Genomic DNA, 18,497 nt, shown 5'->3' with positions numbered 1-18,497 from the left:
ACCGCGACCCCGTGACGCAGCCTCTCTCACACGAGCGGGCCCGACGGAGGCAGCGCGCACAAACGCTATCCCGCACGCGCCACGGTCGCACGCCAGCCGCGCGACAGCGGCCCACGAAAAGCGGCGCCCACCCCCGGCCGAAGGCACGGGCTCGGCACTGCGGCGGAGAGGTCCGTGCAGGTTTTGCATGGCTTCCCACTTTGCAAAGGTTACGTGAAAAAAAAAAAGAAGGAAACCCGAATTCCTGAGCTGTCCGGCCTGCCGCTGGCGGATATAACGACATGACGTAACCCGACCGCCTATGGCGACTTGTGCGCCGGTGGATGACTGCCAGAAACCAGTTGCCTGGCGTCGAGTCAATCTGAAACCGAAGGTGCTCCAGAACGCGCCCCCGGCGGCGGTGCGCGTGACCGTCCTCGTCGGACGTAGCGCGGTTGCTACTTATTTAAGACCGCAAGTGCTGCAAACGTATCGAAGCTACATAAATAGAACGTATACGCGCTTTTGTTTTACACCCTACGGCCACCAAACTCTCTTATAGTACAGCAAACGTACTAAGCAAGATGGGTGAAAGAATTTGATTGCTCTAATTCTTTATTTCAGTTCAAAACTGGATGTACGAGACACCGCGTAAAATATATATTGCCTTTTTTACTCGCATAATGTCCTCAATAATTTTACACTATTCGTGACCTCTCGTGTGAGTATGCGCGTTTTTTGCTTTTGCTTTTACTTCTTTTCTCAGACAGCCTAAGATGATGACGTATAGTGCAATGCTACTTAACTGTATGTACACAAACATTGCTTTGTGTATACTTCCGAATTGACTATGACAAATAAGCATGTTGAAATATGTATGAATTAACCTTGCTCTGTCTGGGCCTGTCTCCGGCGTGCGTTTGTGTGCGCGCGCATGTCTATTCATAGCCTCCTATCTATGAGGCTACTGTTTAGTTTTGTAATACGGGGTGTTTTTTTCTTTTTTTGGCTGCACTGAATTTCTCATAATTGCCCCAGGCGGATAGCGCAATTCCAACAGTTGAGCTGAACTACTCGATGAGCGGCCATTACTTCTACGAGAAATAAAAATCGTTAACAGAGTAGTTAACATAATTACGCTAACTTTTTAATTAATCGTTTTAAGTAGCATATACCATCATATACCAGCATATACCGTTATATACTGCCAACAAAAATAACGATGCTGATTTTCAACACACTGCTTCTTTCTAGACTAAACTACTGTAACTTGGTTTGGGCTACTATACCACACAGGGAAATTTGGAAAAACTTTATGTAATGCAAAAAAATTCCTACGAGTCGTAGAAAATGTTCCAAAATATGTTCATATACGTGAATATTTTATAAAATAGAATGTAATGCCAATTGCCAGTATGTACGATTGTCGACTCTGTAGAGCATACAAACAAGAAATAAAAAACGGAGCCAGCTTTCTAAGAACACTAGCGGATTTAAAAATCAACATTGCAACATATACAAGGTCCAGAGAGTTTTGGAAAGTAGAAACCGTTAGAACGACATACGGACAACAAACTATTCGTAACAACCTGCCAAGGTTACTGAATAAATTACACAACGAAACCACCGGATTGGAAAATACCTCTTTTAAAGCTCTGCATAGTTATTTCTGCCTGCACTAGATTGTTTCCCTGGCTTTCGCACATTTCTCCTTATCTAAACCAACTAGTCCCATTGTATAGCTAATATTCTTGGTTTCTCATTTTGTTTAGTTTGCATGAGAAATGTTGTTACAGCTTGCGTTATTATATCTTTCTCGTGTTTTTGAACAGTTGCGATACCGTTGTGCCTATCATTGTTTTTTTTATCCTTATTGGTTAGAGATGTTTTTTACTATGCCCTGTTAGAGGACATTTTTTTTTTGCATTTGCTTCGCATGGTTCGCGATGCTCAATTTTGTGTAAAGGACATTTGTAAGCAATGATGTACTGCCCTTTGTGTTTGCTAACGCCGCGCAAACGCCAATGCGGGGGCCTGCGGCTTCGTCAAGCTGTCCATGTGGCAGCTTTTCTGCACGCCTCTCGCGTCATGTACTGATGCAAATATACATCACTGTCACTGTCATATTTCAATCTACAAACTGTAGCTAGTGAATTTGCAAGGCGCATCGACTTGAAGCCTGAGGATGGCACCGGTTTCGAGGTATGCGCCGTCAAACTTGCGGTAAATGTGCACCGTTGTTCCACTCGCTTTGTTTTCAAGCTGTTTTGTGCATTGAAGCACAAAAGTAACTGGAACGCCAGTGCATTTCATCGGACACTTTAAAACTTGGCCTTTTGATTTCCTGTAGAAGCAACAGATGCTGCGTGGAGCAACACAACTCGAGGTTTAGAATTGCGCTACCTGCCACAGGCATTTTTTAAATTTTGGTGCAGCTAAAAAAAATAAACAAGAAAGCAGCTGGTATAAGCGTAGTTATGTTCTTAAGGTTGTTCTCGCAGATTTGTTAATACTTCATGGTTAGAACTGAACGGTTCTAAACTGTTTCAAATCGCGTATTTGCATTTTCATCCCATGTGCGGAATCCATCTGCCCAAATGTCAATTGCCAATTTGTTGTGTAATTATGTAAAGGGGTCCGAGACTCCGTAAGGCATTCCTAACCTTTTGTATCGGCGTCCTCTTACACTATTTCTGATGAAACAATAGTAATACTTCTTTAACGAAGCTTTAGAATTTACCAACTATACTTCGGGTGATCGCACTCCGCATACACAACGCGCGAGCACGCGCTTTCGCGTTGCAGCTCACATTGAGCGCGACAGTACATCGGCCACGCTTTCTGCAACAAAGTCCACACAGCAGTGTAAGGTTCCAAGCATTCATAATGGGGATAGTTAAATGAACAAGAAATGGAGACATTGCGGCGTTCTGCAAACTACCGCGGCGATAATGCCGCAGTGAAGACCGAGGCGGCTCAGACGCGCAATGAGTATACATCGGCGACAAGTAGGGAATGAAGTAGGCGCAGAAGACGCAAGGACGGCGACAAAATGAGAAACACTACATAATCAAAAGATTCACGAAGGAAATTATTAAATGACATAGCGAACTTAAGAAAGACCTTGACAGAGAAATGCGACCAAGTTCCATTTCCTTCCATGCGTGCGGGCGCAAGTGCACTACGAACGCAATTTCTCCCCCACGCTTTTGTCACAGCCGGTCGACCACTGCACGTTCTGTTCACGGCTTTAAGTGAATATTTTATTTTAAAAGCGACGCAATTTTCTTGAATTCTAACATTTGGCCTACCCCACTCTGGAGTCGTTATAGCAGTGTGCCACTGTGACAGAGGCGCTACAAAAGCCTTAAAGGGACACTAAAGGTTACTATTAAGTCAACGTGGACTGTTGAATACCATCCCAGAAACCTCGAAACGCTTGTTTCGTGCCAAGGAGAGACTTATTTTAAGAGAAAATGCGTTCTGAAGCGTCCGCGTACCTCTAGCGCAGTTCAAATCGCCCGCCCTCCGATCGAGGAGTACTGACATCATGGTCTCATAGTGACGTTGCGCCATCGGTGAGTAGAACGGCGTCCGCAGACGGCGCTACGGCTTTTCTGCGCAAAACGCAAGCGCGCGGCCAGAAACAGAGCCAAGACAGAGCCGATCAGCAGAGCGAAAGTGGGAGTATGGTGGCTAGCGGTAGGAGAAACGCGCGACCATAAGCTGGTACTTCATTCTATGACGCAAACTTCGACGCTCGTCGCAATGGACCCTGACAACGACAGATTGGCTCGCGATGCTGGGCTCAACTTCAGCGATCTGAGCACTGACGAGCGCGACCTGCTGCTGAGGGCTCGCGCTGCCGGCGTCGTTGCGTACTACGACGGCAACCTCGACACCGGCTCTCCGGAACGGGAAAGCAACGAGGGCTTCCCACGACATCACATGGACGTGGCATTCTCGCTGCTTGTTCCAAATGAAAGTTTCGCGAGCCAGCAGAACCCTCACACCACGACGCGATAACGAAACTACTGAAACTCCAAAGCGTGCGCGGCGCAGAGTCGAGCGCGCAGAGTCGAGCGAAAACGAAACCTTTCGACCGCCCGGGCATATTACTGAAGGGTAACGTCAAAAATGTTATTTTTTTCTTAGAATCGAATAGACGTAGACAAGTAGCATTTTTTTCCGTCTTATAATCGAATGAAATGATATTTTTAATACGAGTAGTTGAGTATTAGTAACACAAATTATGAGGAGTGCTTTCGTCATCGGGCTAGTACCGGAATGTCGCTGGTGGGTCTCAAATCGTGTCATGCATTTACCTCAATTTCTCGGTTACTAAAGCTCTGTTCGCGATTATATTGACGCCTTAGACGTTCTATAACATTGCTCAACAACTTTAACTTGAGTTTCTGGTAAACTTCAGTGTCCCTTTAAATGTATTTAGACATATGTCGTACTTCTCTGTGCGAACACTTCTCGTGATTTGTGCGAGGCGTAAACAATGATTGCGTGTGATCACTCGTTGCACAGGACGAACACTGCACTGATCGCAATTAGTTTTATAGCATCGCGAATGCTCCGCTTACTAACACCGATTCCAACAAGTGCGTTAGTGTACACAATTTCTGTCACAAGCGCGACAGGCATTTCGTACAGAGCAGCTACATCAAAGCAGCAATGGACGCTGCGCGGCCGAGCAAGACTCGGTCGGGGCCTCGCGATCCAACGGTGAAGAAAAATGGTTCCTCTGAAAGTGGCGCACGACTGTGCGGCACCGAACGTGAATGGAAAACAGGCCCCAAGCCGGCACGCCATTCTGCAGACCCCGCCCACCACACAGAAAGCGGCATTCTCTCTCACGGGGAGGGGCGTCACCTTTCCGCCTCACACCAAGGACGTCCAAGGCCGTCGTGTCTAGCAGGCGACGGACGAGGCGAGGAGGAGACGGGCCACCCCCGGGACGGGGACCGTCGCCGAAGCACCGCGAGCTCAGTCAAGGGGGCCGGGGGACGGCACGCGTCGCGGCGGTTTTGTAGCCAGCGCTGTTTGTTTTTTTTTTTTTTTCAGAATAGTGAAGCTATACCTAACCACTGCTGTGGCTACATTTACCCATAAGCAGATCTGCCAGCTCAAACTTGAGAACGCTGCCTTACTGTAGTATGCAAGTTTTACGCATTCATCCAAACCAACTCCCGCCACACTATCCATCACTGTACAGTTCAATCCAGTGTCGGATGGCGGCAGTCAAGCATGCGTGGCAATGCCACCGCACATGTGCTCGCGCCACTGGCGAGAAGACTCTGCGAGTGGAGACTCGGGGTGCCCGATCGACACGACGATACCTCGGCCCCGGCAGAGCACTGCCCCATCAGCGTTCGCGTGGCCGGGCTGCACAACGGCAACGCCACTGCGGAGCACACGTGGCAAAGAACGAGTCGACCAAGTCGCACGTGACTATCCTTTCGCAAGGCCGCATTCCACAACCTCGACGCGAAACGCCAGACACCAGCCGCTCTATACGTTGCAAAAATAAACGCTGCCACCGCACACGACGGTAGCCGGTCGTGCGTTCCAGAATACCATCGCCCCTGCGAATTAATACTAGCTCGCGCAAACGCGAATGGCGTGCGAAAAAAAAAAAAAAGCAAACGGGCGCCTTCGGAACGAAAGACTGCAGTCGCAGAGGCACCCCCGTTTTGGGCGTATAACGAACACGTCTAATGCCTACAATTTTCCAGGAGCGCAGACAAGTGCCATTATGTTTTCGGAGAGCTCTGCGGCAGCAATTCCCGTTACGTTTCTATCCGGCATATCTTCGCGAGCGATCTTCCCGATACGGCCAGAACCGGTCCGTGAGCAGGCGTTGGACGGCGCCGGCTCACTGCCGCGGAGCCCTGCGGCCAGGCGCGCAAGCCAGACGAGCTGCGCTCGAGCTCGCTTCAAGTGTGACGGCAGATCTATCGCGCCGCTCACTCCACGAGTCTCCGGCTCATTGCCACCGCATTGTTGCCCTGGTTTGTCCTCGGCGTACTTTGCTGTACCAAGTTTTGTGCAATAGGTCAAAGTGGCAATTGGTTCCTCGAAGAGGCAGGACGTCTGTCGAGTAAGCTCCTGAACAACTTTGCGATGTGGTGAACGCGGTTCCCGAGACCTCAAAGAGGTGCGACATAATGCTAGCGCATTGCTCTCGCATTTACCGCAGAATGTTTTCCATACATCGTGGTGCGACATGTCAATCGCCACAGACAAACAAGCGGCAAGTCCCGAGGTAGGTCACGTGACGCACGCACGCAACCGGAAGACAGTGTCATCTAAAGTGGGCGCCAACGCAAGCGAAACAAGTGGCGTGTGGCTAATGATGAGGAAGAGCCATGACGGAGGGGCAAGCACGTACCCAGGGTGGGGGGCCCCCTTCCTCGCCCACGCCGTCACTCCTCACACACATTCCTCAAGCGCAGCCAAATCAACCTCGAAACTCGACGGCGATTCCGCGGTCGACATTTTGCTGCCTTTTGGATGGCGGTAGCTATCGGCGTCTCCTGGGTTGTGAAGGCCGGTTCTCTCGTCGATTCGGTTAACCGCGCGATTAACTCTAGATGCGTTCAGTTGTCACCATCTATTGCAACGGTCACGCGCATCGCTGTTGCTTCGTTAGTTCAACCTTTTGTTTAGACTGACCTAGGGACCGGGAAAAGGATTCAGTTCGTAGTCGGCTGGTCTGCATGCTCGTGCGACGACTTGAGGTCGAAGAAAACGCCAATTGCGTTTCCTTTTCTTTTGCTTCACTATTTCCTCCGCGACGCTGGCAGATCCTCGGAAGCATATACCAGTGACATGAGTTAGCTATAATCTAAGTGGGAAATAAAACCACGCGAAACAGCGTCCATCATCAATCCCTGCAACAACCCTTAATTAAACCTATAAGCAATATATCTGTCACCCGTTACTTCGTTTGGTTTTTCTCCAATTGTACAGCACTTCTCGCGCAAAATCGGCAACTGGAAACAAGAGTCGCAAGGAGTTGAGAAATTAAGCGATCTACTAAGCGCGAGAGCCGAGGCAACAGCCAAACAGGAAGGAAAAGCGAAAACTCACAAATATAACGGTAGTTTATGAAAATATTTATGCATCAACATATTTTACTTCAAAAAAAAAAAGTACAGAAAACGCCGCCGGAAGGGGAGTATGATTCCGTGTGTTTTGAATGACGCTTCTACAGTTACCAGTCGCGAGCCGCCTGACGTTGCCACTTCTCGGCTGTGCTTATGTGGATCGTTTTCTAACCTTCCGCCGCAGGGCGCAGTACGTCTAGAAACGGAGCGTCCTGCGCTCTACGCGGTTGTACGGGACCGGCGGCCACGCATCGTTACGCAACTTTCCAAACAACAATACGAGTCGGTTTTGGCACTTGGTAGAGCAGGAAACGAGGGATCAAAATGAACTGTGATTGTTCGGCAAATATATATTTCCCTAATTTTTCCAGAGATAATTAAAGGCACGCTACTAGAAATCTTTATTTTAGACTTTCGCTCGTTTACTTTTCTTGGCACTGTTCTTCCTGCACTTCTGGCAGTGCTTTTCCTGCGCGAGTCCATTTGGTGCGGTTCCTTGTTTGTCAAGTAAAGGAGAGGTGTATCTCACAGGCGTACCTGTGAGATACACCTTATTTCATTTCTCCGTTCAGGGTTTAGGCGTACTTATGGCGAACGGTGCCCATTATTTACGCTTGTACTAGTAAAGGTACTCCCCCCCCCCCCTCGTTTGCATAGAAAAGATACCTTGGGTTGGGCCTCCCCCCGAAAGAAACATCCTGTGTGTGTTCCTGGGGAGGGACAATTCGCAGCTGTATGGCGGGGCGGCTGGTTAGTGCAATAAAGTGAGCGTACAGCAATGAGAATTCTCTATGCTAAGTGGGCACCGTTTGGTTGAAAATAATGCGATGACACACGCACAAAAGGGGCGCTTCGACTACGAGCTTTCAGAGGACTGCACGGCCATAGGTGTGCTTCTTTGTAACCTCTGCCAAAATGTTACGGGGAGAAAAGATGTTTGACAGTATTTTTACAAAATATATACAACGGGCAGATGACCGGCATACAAGATGGAGCCCGTGCGCGCGACTATCGGCGATCCTCTTCAGTCCTCTCATCATCGTTCGCTACTGCAGCGCCTCGTAGCAATATGTTTGAGTCTGCGCTGCTATGTGACCTTGACGCAAGACCAACTGGCCCAATCTTTCACCTAACCGAGCTTCCACAGAGTGTTATCCTTCGCTTTAGCTGCACGCACTCGTGATGCCTGGAAATGGTGAGTGAGCCGTTAAACAGGCGCTGCGAGCCAGTCGGAACATCCGGTCTGCCAAGTGAGAAGCCGTGGCCCACGTACCGACGGCGAACTAGCAGTCACCTTTTGGCATCTCTGCCTGTGCCAAAATACAGAGGCGATGCAGCCCCGGATTAAATATAATTGTGAAAAAAAAAATGACTACACCATCTTGTCTAACTCTGCAAGAGTGTGACATTTCCTTCTAGTCAGTGGACCGACGTTCAACATATAAGTTCAGCCACCATTTGAATTCGACAGTCGGGCAAGCTAGCAGCGTGGTTCTCTCATTTGTAATTATTTACGCTCACTTTCATTAGAATTCTAATGTGTTAAGATTATTGTCGTGGCTGCAGAAATTTGCTCTCTATTTAGTACTTACACTTTTCCTTATTAAACGTTTTTTTAACATTATACGTTGGCGGATAATTTGGCGGCTTTGCTAAAAAAGAAAAAAAGAAGCGGATTCTAGCGGCTACTTAGGACACTTCTTGGCGGAATTCTTGTTAACCAAGGTGGCAACACTGGCTACTGGGCCCCTTTGTTCCTCGAGGTCATCAACTAATTTTCTATTTTTACTCTAATATATATGGTATTCAGTGATTACCGTTAGCCGCGATTACCCAGTGACGAAAAATTAGTACAAAATCGTGTCTGTGATTACTAGGATGCAGCGTCTCAACTTGCCGCCATAGAGCATCCATATCGGACGAAAAGTCAGCGCAGTTGTGGCCACTCCATAGCTTTGCCGGTGTGTCCTTTCACACAGAGGGAATTCACACAGCCATGACGAGCGGGTAACAGCGACAAAACAGTCACGCTACAACGCTCCACCCCAGCGTCGCCGACAGCGGTCGCTAGGCGTGCGAGTAAAGTGAGAGCGCTATTTCAAACGACAACGACACACGCTTCACCGCCTGTCCGAGTAACGTTACGCGCCGAGCTTCGCCCAACTCCCAGCTCACGAATGTTCCCGCCTCACCCCCACTCATGTACAAAACAAGCGCACTTAGACATTTCCACATCTCGGACATTTTTGCCCCGTGGTAAGCGATCGCAATTGTCACCACGAATGTTTATTGCGTCCCTCCCAATTTGCTTCCACCGCTCGATAGAGGTTGCGTGTTCTGGCGCACTGTCAACTGCACAAAGCTTTAGCGCAGGGGTGCCTAAGTCGGGGAAGGAATTCTTTTGCACGCTTTCTCCACGAGGAGGAAGGCGGTTTCCCGTCGAAGGCAAGGCGAGCCCCAGCGCGGCGGAGTGCTCCAACCTTAATCGGCGGATTAGCGCAGCGTCGAGAAAAGCCGCCTGCGACCGCTTTCTCCGCACGCGCCGACCGCCAGCCTGGCTGCTCATGGACGGAGGCACACGGCCGTGCGGCGAGGACGAAACACTCGACTTTGTTCCTGTCCCGCCTTCTCCAAAGAGGGGGCTCCGCTCTCGGTCCGACGCCTCGCAGCTGCTGTTCCCCGGCCGGCACCATTGCGTTCCTGGAGGACGCGGGGCTGTCGCGTAAATTGCGCATGCGCCGCATGGCTACCGCTGACAGCGGTGCCTCCGAGCTTCGCGATCGCCTCGACCGTCTCTCGCTTTCTTCTTTCGTCTTTATGTCCCCCTGAGGCGCTGAGTCGTGCTCCCTAAAGGGCCGCAGAAAATAGAGCCTCTTCGCGCTCTCCCGCACAGCCACCAATCGCGACCCGCGCACGGTTCGGAAACGCGGAGGCATGCGCCGCTTTCACTCCGCGAAGCACACGCTGCACACTAGACGGCGCTGCAACACGCCGCCGAAGTCCGTTGACACCGTGGCGGCGTCGGGAGGCCGCCGTATCCACTAAGAAAGACGCGATTACTTTTAAAAGCACAGCTGTTGACACGTACGTGTACGAAAATGAAACAGTCGGCCGGCTCGACCGATTCCTCCGGCTCTGAACTCCTTTAGTGCAACAGCCGTTCATCGTTCCCATGATACCAACTATGTGCAAAACGCCTGTGATAACTACATCCCAACTGTGTACGCACGTAACGACGCCGGGAGGGGGGGGGCAATAAGAACACACCCGCTGCGCGTCGGAAACAACAACAATAATGCGATAACACATCTCCAGCAAGGAAAGAGTCAGAAGCGCAATTTCCGGCGGTTATACCATCAAGAGGGTTTCGCACGGTGAACTGCTAACATGAGAATATTTAGCCTACATTTGACCACGAAAGCTTCCGCGAGTGTATTCCAATAACGGACCAGGGTTGGCTGCGACTAACTTTCGTTTTCCAGCTGATCACGCCGTCCTAAAACATCTCCGGTCATAAGGCACACGAGAAAAAAAAAGAAAACCTACGCGTGGCCCATGAGGGACACCGTACAGTTCGGATCATTGCCGCACACCTGCGTTTCCAACCACAGGCACGGCCATTCTGTTCCACCGGCGTTTTAGCATTCCTGTCGCGCATCATCCTGCGTCCGGCCCAGCTGCGTACTGAACCTCGGGCACGTTAGTACGGCGTCGCTTCCCCGAGTACGATTTTCAGTTCCGCATTCGCTGGCCAGCTGCACATTGAGCGACCAAGAACCGAGACCCGCGGTGCCAGCAGCCTCCAAGCGTCGACGTCTTGCCGCGCGATGAGGCGCGGCGAGACCAGCCGAGCCTCGGCGCCTTTCGCCCACCGCGGTGAAGCTGCGGGGGAAATGAATGCGCTCCCCGGAGTCGCCGACGGTAGGAACGCCAAGTGGCGGAGCCACCACAGGAAGAGAGAATTTAAGCGCGCAAGGATCCTAAAGGCACGTTCACACCGAAGGCGGAGCGGACAAGCGGACAAGCGGATCCGGCCAAGCGGCCGCGGATTTTCCGCTTTGCGGAAAATTGCAAGTTGGGCCAGAAAACGGCAAGTTGGGCCAGTTGGTTGGGATTCATAGTAAGGTTTGTTACAGCGCAACACAAGACAAGGACAAAAGAAGGTATAAAACGACGACACGGCGCCGTGTTGTCGCTTTATACCTTCTTTTGTGCTTGTCTTGTGTTGCGCTGTAACAAATCCTGAAAATCGACTAGACAAGTGGCGAGTAAAATGCCAACGATCTCGTCCTCTTCGTCTGAGCTCATCATTTTGCAGAAGTAGATAGCGGACGGGAGCGCGCCGACCCACGAAGAAAAAAATATCGAAAGTGCGCGTACAAACCCAAAGTGCCGCGAGATGGCGGCACGTCCCTGAAATTGCTAAAGAAATTGTGAGATGCCCCGCCTTCCCGGCGGCGCGGATAGCCAGACAACGCGGCCGGTCTGAACAGGCGCGGGCGCTCGCCGCCTCGCCGCTTTGAAAATCCGCTTGTCCGCTTAGACGCTCCGCTTTCGGTGTGAATATGCCTTAACTGCGGTAACGAATAAAACAAATGAACGGCGCAAGTGGTCTTCTGAAGTTTATATATATATATATATATATATATATATATATATATATATATATATATATATATATATATATGGGCGAAATAATCAATGCGATAGCAATATTTCAGAAAATTACACGACGAAGTGCGAGACTCGCAACTGTGTAGCGGCAGTGTCAATCGAAGTAAACTTAAAGCTGACTGAGTAAAAACGAGCTGTTGTGCTAGGGGCCCTCTGATTGAATCATGGACAAATCGGAAACATTCGTCTGTGTTTATTAAAAAAAGCCAACGACTTGCTTGGCGAATTTACCACCGCTTCTCCGTATCGGGTATGTTTCGAACCTCTTTCGTGGGCCGTGGTGCACAGCCGCAACGATGAACGTGCGTCATTTTAATGTGAGAGCTCAGTTATTGTCGCACACTTTCGTTAACTCGAAAAAGGGGGTACCAGCGAAACACAAATGGCGTGCACACAAGGAAAAGGCACGGACGGACGCTGTTAAGTCTGAGATGACTTACGATGAGAGGCGTGCGCTGTCGGTGTTTTGTTTCGTGAGATTTGTTTGTCGGCTTGCATTCTCAAAATTCTGAGAAATGATGCTGTCAAGAATGTAGGACCTGGTATGAGTAACTTTAGTGATAGAATGGGGTAGCACTATAACTCGCATATAACGCATGTAACATGGCAGGGCGTGGCATATAGCATACATATACCTAAATATATGCGGAATCTCACGGCGACACCGACGGCAAGAATTCGCTTGGAGTGCCCATATAGGTGCTCTCGCAATGAAAGAAAAATGAAAGAGCCAAACTGAAGCGCGATTATCGCCTCTCGCAAGTGGCGAATCGTGTGAGAGCACCGTCAAACGACCGGAGCGCACAAAAGGGGAAATCGTGCGCCGCGCGCTGGACGGCGTCTCACTGGTGGGCGACCACAACGCGCAGCCGTGAGAGGGGAGGGAGTGCAAACTGCGCAGAACGGCGGCAGCGTGCGTCCCAAGGCGGGATGGCAGCGTATTGCGGACACGCGGAATTCGGCGCCTCAATCGTGGCCATTTCCCGACTGGACCAAACAACGTGACGCCGCGGAATTCCTGACCAGTTTTCGAACTCTCGCCCATCCACTGCTCGTAGCCTTCGACGGCGCTGGGAAAACTCGGCTGCCCATAATACGCTGATCATACGGGAAGTGTCTTTCACGTGGTCAGCTTTGTTAAGCCCGATTGCCTCCTTCAGATCGGCAATTATGCCAAAATGTTTAGCTTCCACCGTGACACGAACATCGAGCAAACACCTTCTCGGCCCAACCGACGGCCACACTATAGGCAAAGGCCTCCCGACAATGGCCGAGGAGTTACTGGAGCCACGCCGCGGCACTCGCTGCGCACCTTGATTGGCGCACTGTTCCGGCGAGCGGCAGCCACCCGGACCTTCCGCCCGTGAACCTTCGTCGAGGATCTCGACAGTGCACGCACTGGGCCGCCGCTGTGCAGCCGCATTCACGACGAGCCACACATGCGCGCACTGCGTTACTTGCTCGGCTTTTCTTTATCGTAGTCGATCCGTACCCCACGACATTTATTGAGACTATACTGCGAGGGCGCCGGCCGGGTACAAGCGCTTCCACGTTACAGTCACCGGACTTGGTGCTGATCAGCGCGACTCATGCTTCCGACGTCAGGAATTAAAGGGACTGACAGCTGGCCAAAATGTGTTGTGAGGCGTTGACGGAAATGACATGAGCATGACTTATAGTGAGAGAATCCAGGAAGCTGTTCGCTAGGAATTACAATTTTAAATCGGTAAAGTCTGAAAAGACTAGTAAGTGGCGAGGCCTGGCGGTGAAATCTTGACACTTCGGATGTATTCTGTGAGATTACTGTACGTAAGTCGCCTGTTATTAAGTACAGCATAATTAATGCTTAAAATTGCAGTTGCCATGCAATTAGACACTCGCGCTTTATTCTACGCTTCGGAAATTAAAAGTGCGCGCATGGCTACGGCAATACGCTGAACTGCGTATCACGGGTAAAAGCGGCGTTTTGTTTTCGATCCGACTGGTTAAATACCAAAGCCGTTGGACCGAAAACCACGAAAACACGTAGCTATTATCGCAGAAATATTTTAACACTTCTGAAAACATCAATCACAGGAACGTTGACTTGATAAACAAAATTATACTTTCTCACAGCTACGGCCGCACTAGTTTGCCCCTCACTGATGCCGACGTATAATCGCTATCGCGCTCACCATCACCGCTTCTATCATGCTTCCAGTGAACGACTACATCCTCACTGCACATCGAAAAAGTCTGACAAAGGATGTTCCGCGGCATTTTCCGCGTTGATATAATCTCGACCACGTGAGGTGGGTCTTCACCGCAGGACTCTGGAAACGACGACGAAGCCGGGCATAGTGATGATGAAAAAAAAAAAGTTGAAAAGATTGTATGCACTCCATTGGTACGCGGATGTGACTCTCATCTGAGTCGTCAGCGGTTCTGATTAACACGGGGGCCAGCACGGCCTTAAATAACACCTTGCAGTACTGTGGTCGTCGCCGTCTTCTGCCGGAGCCCGTGGAAGTAGCAGTGCTTTCGCCGTCCATCCTTTCGTGTCAGCTCGCGTGCACCGGGGTGGAGCCGTCTTGCCCTTCGGTTTGTCTTCCCTTTTGTGTCAGCTTGTGGAGAGCGGGGAGGGGGGCTCGCCCTTTGGTTTGTCCTGCTTCGTCTACACTTTTGTGTCAGCTCGAGTGAAAAAGGGTGACGCCGCTTTTCGGAGTAGAGGGCAATTACGTTGACATGGGGAAAGCCCGTTTGAATGCTTCTCACACTTGACAGGTAGAGCATAACAGCGTTACCACTTGATGATTAGACACTCTGACCGGTAAGCTTTCCATTGAACTAAAAAAAAAAAAAATGGTGCCACGAAAATTGGTTGTCTGTCCCTTTCTGCTAACAAACCGAAGGGAACCGACGGCGCCGCCCGCAGTGCCGCTCCGATCGCCCCTCTCTCGCCTGCGACACCTATCGGGCATCGAAGAAAGAAGCAGCTGCCGACACTTGACGCTGGCCTTGGGAACAAAATCATTGGCGAACTGGCCTTGTTTACAGTCATTTCTTCCCCCCATTTCTTTTAGGTTCGCTTTGCCGCGTTGTATATAACGAGAAATGGCTGCGGCGGTTAACACTGACGTTAGCCGGGAACCGAATTACCAACCTCGCACACATAGCAGCAGAACACGACTGCCTCCAGTGCACCAAGAAAAAAGAAATGTGGGCCTGGGAGTTTCATTATCAAACACGGCGCGACATTGAGTGATATAGGCCTTATTTCCGAAACATATTTCGCAAGCAACCGTGCAAACGTCCCGCACACCGTACGACACAAACGCGTTGAATGTCCCGATTCATTAAATTGAGCACATCAAGCGACCGCAGAAATGCAAACGGCACCAATTGGCGACTCTATAACGCGCGTTCGCAAGCGCATCGCAATTTCCCCGGTGCGTCTCGCCGCTTCGATAGCCACCACGATGGTCAAATGCAAAATTCACGGTTCCTGCGGCTTTTGCAAGAAGTTTCCAACAAGGGTTCGTACAGGAGGCATCGACATTGCGCAATTAGCTCAACGACGGAATAACACTCATTCTGAAAACTAAAATAAATAATAAAATATATTGTTTACTCCACAATGGCGAACTACGTGAACCATGGTGACTACACTAGAAGGTAACAGCGGCGAAAAAAATACAGCCACACCCGCTACATAGCAGCTTCCTCTTCCCACAGCATCGCTGCTGCATCAATTAAAGGAGAAATGTCGTCAGCCGCAATTATCGCGCCTGTTCGGCCACACTTGTCAAGGTCGCCTTTTTTCCTTATCGTTTGGGCACCAGAGCAGCACAAATCAGACGCGTGCACTGGTTAACTCCTACCACGTGAAACAAGAAAATGGGAACGCTGCTTTGTTTACGTGCTTCCCAAACAAATTAACCTCCCTGCAAAAGTACAAACACCACACACTCATATCCTGTTGCCAGCTGTTCGACCGTCACTCGCAACACAGACACACTAACGCAGTCGCATCAGCCGAATGTCAAACGAACAGAAGACGCACGCGAACAAAGGGAAAACTTCGTGACAATGGCCTCGAGGTGAGCGTCTCCGCCGAAGTCTCCATCCCAGTAGGGCGGCCAAAACAAAGGCGGCGACCCCTGTCCGAGGCATTCCGCCCCGGCACGACACGGCCAAAGACAGCGAGAGAAACGCGAATGAGAAAGAAAAAATGCACGCGTGCCTATAACCGAAAAAACTTCCTCCTCGCCTTCCCGAAGCATTCTGTGCTCTGGCACTTGTTATGCACGCGAACGCACACTACATCCACTGCTGCGGGGTTGCGATAGAGTCGGGGGTGAGCGAGGATATCTTGTCTCGCGTGGAGGACTATCAGCGCTGCCGAAGCTGCTCGCAGATATATTCCGTGACTCACTGAAGGAAGTCGCACGTACTGGCTAAGGGTAGACCTACTTAGAGAGGTTTGTGTTGGGCGTGCCTTCCCGCGGACTCGGCCGGCGATCCCTTAACTTGAACCTTGACATTTCACGACGCCGGCACAGACCAGCCTCGGCACGCAAGGTCTCCGAGGTCCCGGCGAAAGTAGCAAAATAGCGGCGCCACACAAGACACGGTCTCTGAAGACTAATAAACGAAATAGCGCCTTGAATACAACGTATTCATGCAGACCGACTTACCAAGCGGTAATATTATGCAGCCAGACACTGTTCGCACACACTCAACGTTGGCATCACCGCGTCTAGTTCTTAATGATATCTCACTCGCACATCACCATGCGCACAATTATCTCGGTATTGACGCCAGCAACGCATCGGTGAATAATTCTCTTTACTCAACAAAAGCCATATCCCCTTCAAGCGCAGCGTGATCGTGCCTCAAAAGCAAAAAAGTAGCGATGAAAATAACGATATTTAAACGCATGGCATACTTCTTGCCACACTTTTTGATTGGACCTGTACTGCAAGGTGTTTGGCAGGAAAGCCTGGGAGTGTGCCATCTCTGTAGGTACGTCGTCATGTAGCGGTTTCACATACGTTCTGCAGAAGTACGCGTTACATGATTCTCAAGACGCAAAAAATGCGGTAAAGCTAAATTTTTCAATGGACAGAACTAATCGGTGTGACGCGGGTAGGTATGCGAGTGACACACGAGAAAAACTGTCAACAATTCTAAGTAAAATATAAACAGCGGCTTGAACAGGATCCGTCCAGCAGGAAATAAATCCTCTGCTGACAATCGCAACCGACGTTCGATGCAACTAAATCCCGAAACCAACTCGCCCATGCCGTTCGAGAAAAAGGAAGCGCCTAAGTCGGAAATTAAAAAAGAAAGAAAGCTGTGACCAAGCGGGCAAGAAAGTTTAGTTAGTGTCTGCACCAGCGTAGTTATTGACGCCACAATCGCGGTGCATAAACAGGACGTCCGTGTTTCCGCTCAGACAGACGGCAAAGCAACGACGGCCATTTAGGCAATATTATGCGTGGCCGCGAAACACAGCGCTTCGTCTAGCTACATGCCAAGGGCACATAATAGCAGTTGAAGTAAGGGAGAAACGCTAAGGCCAGAAAGGAGTCTACGATACAAAGCACTAGCGGGTGTTGCATCTCAAGCCCATGACGAAAGCTGCGGGAAAATGTTCGCACCGTCATAAACTATGCACACCAGCTGAAAGAGAAGCGGTGTTGGAAAGAGAAGCACACCATTTGGCTACTTTTGGCGATCAAGGTGTGCGAGGCCGAGGACGACGTATGCGCATCCCGGAGCAGGTCAGAGCAGTGCTGGACCGGCATTTTCAGTTCGGAGTAGAAACGTAACAGCAGTAAGAGGGAAGACGCTTCACACTGCGCTTCTCGACATAATCATATGTCATGGTGTCGCCAGTTAGAGCCCGCAATGACTGCAGCAGCCTAGGCGCTGTCACATGCATTGCTCGTCAGGATCATTTCATATTGGCGTCAGCCAACGAGAACCGCATGCCACGAATATGCTTGCAGAGGGACAGAGCTGCAAGCCGACAAGGAAAGATAGTGCCGTCAACATTTCCCAGAGTCTCTCTGAAGACAAACAAAAGATGAGTACCGGCACGATCTAAGAAGCGTATCATTCGACGCAGTGAATGAAATACCATCGCAGATTTCTTTAGGGTTAACATAAGATGCCCGTCTTCGGTAATGCACAAGAAGACATCCCCGTAGAACGTGCTGCACTTTTGGCACGCATGAATACTCGCTGCTTGATGGTGCCGTTTTGGAATCCCATATGAAAATGATGACTCACCAGAGGTATTTCTTTTCGGGCTGGCGAGCTGCGGATCATCCGCCATGTCAGATTTCAGATCAGCTGCGCATGCGTGTAAATATTTCTCACGCGACCACACCTACAGAACCAGCTCTGAAAACACCGCACCCCGTCGCTAGTGGTCATTTTGACTCTGGTGCGAGATGCGAAGCAAGTTTGTCAAAGCAGATGGCGCTGCGAAACAACCACATTTCTGAGGTAAGGACATTGATCAGAAACACATAAATAGTTACGTAAGTTGTGTATTCACGTGCACAGTTTGAGGTCAATAAAATTAGTTGCATAGTTCGCAAATAAAAGAACATTTAAATGAAGTCGAAGCTCGTTTCTGGCTTGTCTGGCCTCGAACAGTGAAGATGCGCGGTAACTAAATATTGTGCTGCCACCTAACGGTAGAAACAAGAGCGTTTTTGCCGAACGTTCTTGTTA

General features: G+C 50.1%; 1 protein-coding gene across 11 annotated transcripts in view; it reads right to left on the bottom strand.

The window, feature by feature from the left end:
• The window catches only part of LOC142585972 (uncharacterized), a 148,879-nt gene extending 130,679 nt beyond the window's left edge, over positions 1–18,200 (bottom strand). For 10 of the 11 annotated variants that reach the window (XM_075697125.1, XM_075697136.1, XM_075697140.1 and 7 more), the window contains exon 1: positions 18,048–18,200. In XM_075697125.1, the coding sequence (XP_075553240.1) occupies positions 18,048–18,093 (46 nt within the window). In that variant the 5' untranslated portion in view covers positions 18,094–18,200. The remainder of the gene's footprint in view (positions 1–18,047) is intronic. The other variant, XM_075697141.1, reaches the window with a different exon arrangement.
• Positions 18,201–18,497: the final 297 nt, after the last annotated feature.

Source organism: Dermacentor variabilis, chromosome 6 (genome assembly GCF_050947875.1).
Source record: "Dermacentor variabilis isolate Ectoservices chromosome 6, ASM5094787v1, whole genome shotgun sequence".
Classification (NCBI taxonomy): Eukaryota; Metazoa; Arthropoda; class Arachnida; order Ixodida; family Ixodidae; genus Dermacentor; species Dermacentor variabilis.
The sequence above is the reverse complement of the archived record's forward strand: the minus strand, read 5'-3'. Positions and strand labels throughout refer to the sequence as shown.